This window comes from Passer montanus, unplaced genomic scaffold (assembly GCF_014805655.1).
Source record: "Passer montanus isolate IOZ18808 unplaced genomic scaffold, ASM1480565v1 scaffold58, whole genome shotgun sequence".
In the NCBI taxonomy this organism is placed as follows: Eukaryota; Metazoa; Chordata; class Aves; order Passeriformes; family Passeridae; genus Passer; species Passer montanus.
In genome coordinates this window covers 4851796-4858369 of record NW_024370816.1, presented here as the reverse complement: position 1 = coordinate 4858369, position 6574 = coordinate 4851796, and the positions used below count along the sequence as shown (strand labels likewise).

General features: G+C 43.6%; 1 protein-coding gene across 1 annotated transcript; it reads left to right on the top strand.

The window, feature by feature from the left end:
- Window positions 1–568: 568 nt before the first annotated feature.
- Window positions 569–4607, top strand: PDC (phosducin). Its single transcript, XM_039726355.1, has 3 exons — window positions 569–644; window positions 2338–2498; window positions 4083–4607. The coding sequence occupies exons 1-3, from the start codon at window positions 584–586 to the stop codon at window positions 4605–4607; spliced, it is 747 nt and encodes a 248-aa protein (XP_039582289.1). The 5' UTR covers window positions 569–583.
- Window positions 4608–6574: the final 1967 nt, after the last annotated feature.

Below are 6574 nucleotides of genomic sequence, written 5' to 3'. Positions count from 1 at the left end.
CAAAGTGATTTTGATTTATAACCAGTTTGCTGTTTGATTTATAATCAGTTTGCTGTTTTGCAACAAACATGGCCCAACCAGCTCCCGGATGTTCAGAGGTCTCTTGCCCAACAGGTTCATATATTTGGCTCCATTTTCTGTATGTGAAATGAGCAATTTTGGCAACCATTAAAAATAAATGCTTACAGCACTCGGGAAATTAAGAGGCTCCAGTTCCAAGAGAGATTTAAAAAAAAATGTAAGAAAATACTCAGTACACATTTCCATTGCAGGAAGTTTTACACCCACTATTTCCCATGACCATGTCCCTGATATTCCCCAGTGACTGGGAAGGAACAGTGTGGTGAAGGAACCCTCACCTGAGAATCTGGCCAGGCCCATTTTTAAGGAGACTGACATATATCCCAATTGCTTTCTGTGGGTCAATGACAAGTTCCATAATTACCATGTGTATTTTGATCTTCACTGATACTCACAGCTACAGGAAATTACACACTGTTCTGTACCTGCTGCAAGCTTTGCTATCCTGTTATTAACTGTTCTCCCTTTGGGACTTGCAGCATCTCCTACTCCAGCCACTGAAATGGAAGAAAATGCGAACACCAGCTTGGAAGAAGACTTTGAAGGACAGGCAACACACACAGGCAAGGAAACTAACTGGGTTTTGTTGGTTTGGTTTTTTTTTCCAAAAATAAGTTAAACTGTCAGTGTTCACTGGGGAAGCCCAGAATTCCAGTGGCCAAACCTCTTGCACAAAAACCCAGGTTCCAAAGGCAATGAGAAGGTGTTTTGGGGTAAATGACAGCCCCATGGAGGGCAGGTAACACCAAACTACAGAAATTGTAATTTACAAAATTGTGCTGCTCCTCCTCAAACCTGAAGCAAAGGGTAAACACAGGGGACATTTGACAAAGCCACCAAGAGACATGGACCAACATGGCTCCTGTTGGTTTATTGTCTCACTCCTGTGGTTTATTGCTTCAGTTTGCTCTCCAGGGGAGGAGAGAAAACAACAAAAACAAAAAAAGAGCAACAAAACCCACATTAGAACTAGGTGATAACATCTCACTAGAAAGGCAAAATTATTTTTTCCTTCTTACAGAAGGAACACTCAGTGCTAAAAATGCCCCTTGTGGCAAACACAGCACAGCATTTAGAAGCTTTAAAAAGAGGCCTCGCTCAAAACCATCATTCTTTTTAATCCAGTGCTCAATCACCAGGATTTTTATAAGTACTGACATTGTGTTCAGCTCTACAGCTCCTCCACCCCACTGCCAGGTAACAGGATACAATCACTCCCTCCCTCTGCTCCAAGGGCTTCTTTTCCTTGGAGCTATAATGAATGCAGCTCTTGTAATAACTCCAGAGTTCTTTCCCAACCAGCCTTGCTGCTGTCGGCCAAGATTATGATATATGCACAGGCTAGATGGGTCTCTGAGCAACAGAGCTAGTGGAAGGTGTCCCTGCCCATGGCAGGGGGTGGAAAGAGATGAGCTTTAAGGTCCCTTCTAACCCAAACCATTCTATCAAAAAAACCCCCATATATATATATATATATATATACACACATACCACATCTCATTTTCATCACATCTTCCTTGTGAAAATGAGAGCTGCTTACCCAGCCTTTTCTAAATTTTCCATAGGAAATTTCACCTCTGAAAACACTGAAATATTCTTTGCTTTTGCTTTATAATCGGAGATGCAGATTAAATGTTTTCATTTTGATAAACAGCACTGGAATTTTGAAATTTTAATTTCCCCAATTTCAAAACTTAAGCAGTTTAATAAAGCAGCTCCAAAGGCCAAGATCTGCATTACAATCAGAATTGTCACTTGCTTATAGATTACTCTTCCAGTGCAACAGGTATTGTTTGGGGTTTTTAAAAATAATCTCAAATGTCCTGCATTCTTAGTTTTACTTCAATTCCTTATGCACATTTAAATTTTATTAAATATTTAATATTTAAATAACCTGTTTATCAATAAATCAAATATTTGTATACAAAACAACACCTTTGGCCAGCATGGCAGTTTTATGACGTTTCAATATCCTCATCCGTGTTAATTGCTCATGTAGTTCAAAATCCTTCCAAAGTATCCTGATGGGAACCAGATCACCAAAGTGATCCAGGTGAGAAAAACCCTCTTTCTTTCTTTCTTTCTTTCTTTCTTTCTTTGATCCAAAAGCTCTGGCTCTCAGTGCTCCTGGAGAGTTCTTTGGAAGGAGTAGGGACAGATAAACTGAGATGCAGAAGGACAAACCAGCAAAGAACACAAACTTCTCAGGAAATCTCTTGTTGCAGCCACTTTCTCACCCAGCTTCATCTCTCTTAGGGCCCAAGGGTGTGATCAACGACTGGAGGAAATTCAAATTAGAGAGTGAAGACAGAGACTCCTTACCCTTGAGTAAGAAAGAAATGCTTAGACAAATGTCTTCACCACACAGATCTTTCAGCAGAGATGACAAAGACACCCGAGAGAGATTCTGCCGTAAGGTAAGACAAGCAGAAGGAATTAACTTTGGCTCTATATAAAACATGCCTGTTACAAGGTAAAAAATCTTGAATTTTCCACTCAATTTCCATGTAACTTAGCAGAGCTCTCACAATGCAGACAGAACATGTGCAAAACAACGGAGCTGGGGAGGGGGCTGGAGCACCAGGAGAGGCTGAGGGAGCCAGGGAGGCTCAGCCTGGAGAAGAGGAGGCTCAGGGGGGCCCTTGTGGCTCTGCACAACTCCTGACAGGAGGGGACAGCCCGGGGCTGGGCTCTGCTCCCAGGAACAGGGTCAGGAGGAGAGGAAACGGTCACAAGTTGTGCCAGGAGAGGCTTAGACTGGATATCAGGAAACTTTCTTCTCCATAAGGGTGATCAAACATTGGAAGGGGCTGCCCAGGCATTGATGGCATCACCGTTCCTGAAAGAATCCAAAAAATAGGAATGTAGTGCTCAGAGACACGGGTTAGAGATGGATTTGACAGTGCTGGGTTAATGGTTGGACTCGATCTTAGAGGGCTTTTCCAATCTTAATTAGTGGCTCTGTGATTCTCTTTATGCAGTCCTCTCTCAAGCAAAGGCTGATTTCAGCAAAACAAGCAGTGTATTTCACATCTGTCACAGCACAGCTTGACCTTTGTTTCTCCCTTCCCTGCCAGAATGCTCTATCCTTGGTTAATGCAATGGAAAATTTTTAGCAGATTTAAAAACCTGTAAGTCCGGATAGTGAAAATGCAGGTGTTAAAATGGTAGGTGCTGCTGCCTATTTCTTGTCCCCAACAAACATCTCCTGTGGAAAAGCAAGCTGGGTTAACATTCAGGCAAAGCAGTCAAACCGCCACTCAACACCCACCGCAGCTGGCTCAGCAATAGAGGCAAGAAAGGCTCTTCTGCAAGGTTTTGTTCCAGCAGGGTCTCATGGAGCTGAAGGATAGACCCAGTGGGAAAGAGAGCAACCAGTGGAAATGGCAACTTAAAAATGGGAAGAAATGGGGGTGGGAGCTAAGGGCTGGCAGAAGTGACTGGCCTCCAGGGGAACGGGGTGGCCAGCAGGGATACCATCCCAGTGAGGGGACAGGGAAAGGAGAAACCAGAGGAAGTTGTGACACAGAAGTCCATTTGGGAGCGTGTCCTTTTCCCCCCAGGAGGACCTACTCTATGCTAAGTAGTTACTGTCATTTCCAGGCCGAGGGCTTGGGAATTGGCTGAGGTGGGAGAGTTCGTGGGATGCTGCAGGATAGAGCTCTGAGCCTGAACATCACTCATGGCCATTTACTAATTCTGAAACAGAGGGGAACCAAACCCCCAATAACACAGGAATTAAGCCTGCCTCACTACTGGCAAAATTCCCACCAACTCTTTAGATCCATTTTTGCCAGATGTGGCCACTGCCTTCAGTACCATCATGCTGACAGGCAAGTGTTGAGACAGGATCTTCACCTGTGTCACCACAAAACCTCCCGGAGCCACTGCAAGGAGTGATGGCTCTTGTGGCTCAGCTTTTGGTGCTCTCCAGACTGCAGGCGGGTGTGTCCCCACTCCAGCTCCAAGGGGCCCTCACCTCCCTGTCTGGATATCCACAGATGAGCATGCAGGAGTACGAGCTGATCCACGCCGCACAGGAGGACGAGAGCTGCCTACAGCAGTACCGCAAGCGCTGCATGCAGGACATGCACCAGCGGCTCAGCTTCGGGCCCAAGTTTGGCTTCCTGTGCGAGCTGCAGAACGGGGAACAGTTCCTGGAGGCCGTGGAGAAGGAGCACAAAACCACCACGGTCATCGTGCACATTTACGAGGACGGCGTCAAGGGCTGCGAGGCCCTCAACAGCAGCCTGACCTGCCTGGCGGCCGAGTACCCCACCGTCAAGTTCTGCAAGATCAAGGCCTCCAGCACGGGCGCCGGGGATCGCTTCTCCAGCGAGGTGCTCCCCTCCCTACTGGTCTACAAGGCCGGGGAGCTGCTGAGCAATTTCATTAGTGTTTCTGAACAGTTCAATGAGGAGTTTTTTGCTGTGGATGTGGAGGCTTTCCTGAATGAGTATGGGCTGCTACCTGAGAGGGAGCTTCCGGCGCTGGGAAATGGCACGGATGAGCCAGATGTTGAATAATTAGAGCCAGAGTCCTCACTGCCTCCCTTTCCTCTTCAGTCAGCTGTCAACCAATGTCAGTAACACCCATCCCCACTTAGAGAAGGCTGTCCTTGCTGGTTTACTTGTAACAAATAAAGATGTAAAATCTGTTTAACTGTTAGCATGCGAATTCCACTTACAACACATACAGCTGGCAGTCCTGTACATACTTCAGTGCCAGCCACAAGTAATAGGAAGAACAGCAGTGATATTTAAGAAATATAGGAAAAACAAATTAAAAATTGAGGGCCCATGCCTGTCTCCACAAAGCACAAGTCCCTCATCTCAGTGGGGACAGGAGTGGTCCATCCCTCTGTGCACACAAAAAGCCATCTCCATGCTCTGGAGTTACATCAAGTCCTGGCTCCTGATTCACTTCTACCAACTTTAGCAGGAACAAGCAATTTTAAGGGCAGACAAATAGCCCTTGCATTCCTAAATGGCTCAAGTATCTAGGTCATTATTTTATTCCACATTTAATACTCAATACTGATGCAAAGGGCTAAGTTAGCTCAGTGCTCCTGTAAGGAGCTGTTTTCACCCATACAGCTGACACAGACACAGCATCAGCTGATTTCAGTTCATCAGTGCTCCTATGCTGAGCAGCAGCATTTAAAATGCCTGTGAGTTTCTGGAAAAGTATGTTATGCTTATGTAATTACTCTGAATAAAGCTTATCAGCTCTCAAAACCTGCCATTGGAAGTGTGGAATGTATTGGTAGTACATAAACTTACCCTTAAAAACATGTGAAATATTAATAAATACTCACTAGATATTTACTAAACTCTAAGTTTAAAGTTTTGTTAAAGGGAAACTGCTGAGAACTACAATTTAATAATCTGATTGAGAGGAAAGATATGGGACAAAATCACTATAGACATTATCTGTATCTTACTGAAGATCTTAACAGCACAGATTAGTTTATAATATTTGAGATTATCAAAATGTTAAAGACTATTTCTCTTTTGCTTGTTTATTTTTCTTTTGTTCTATCAAAATGCTACTGAATTGCTACTTTTACATTCTTTTGCCATGGATGACCATTTTAACAGAGCTCCAGAAACCTCATGTCATGTACACTAAGCAGTGCAAATGAAGTTCCTTATCATCCCTTGTACAATCTTCTCTAACCTAAAACAATTCATGACTTTATTACACCAAGAATTCAAATAGCATGTTCCCAAAATGTCATGATTTCTATGTAAATTGATGAGTGAGAGACTGTTACAAGTCTTTCTGATGGAACTCCAGGGAGAATAAAGCTTTTTCCTTGGAGCAGTCCTCTCTCCCTTTACTGAAGCAGGAATATGACCCCTCAGGTAATGCTACTTTCATCCTAATATTTCATTTGTCTCTTCAGAATATTTGCAGATCTACCACTTGCAGATACACCCAACAGCATGAAAATCCAATGATTTTCAGGAGTTTAGGTAGAAAATACTGAATTATCTTTGTCCATCACAAAAGTAACCAGTTACCTGAGCAGCAGAACAATATTTCTCTTGCATTTAGTGATATGTTTTGAGGAAGAGACATGAAAAATTTAAATCCTCTACACACCAAAAAAATCTCCATGTAAACTGTGGAAGGCTGGGCAGCAGTGGGTGGGTGCTGAGGGACTGCACTGCGAGCACTCATCTCTCTTGACTGTACTCCCCTCTCTCTTTTTGTTATCTCCATTTTCATTATCATAATTACTACTACTATTATTATATTGTACTTTATTTCAATTATTAAACTGTTCTTATTGCAACCCAAGAGTTTTATCTTTGTTCCAACCTTCCTGCCCCTGCCCCAGGGAAGTGAACAAGTCCTGTGTGGTCCTTAGTTTCCAGCTGGGGTCAAACCATCATAACCTGTCACAATTTACCACACCAAATGCTGCCCTCAGATGTGAGGAATTATAAATCTCCAATCCCAAGTGACCAAGACCACTGAGGCTTTT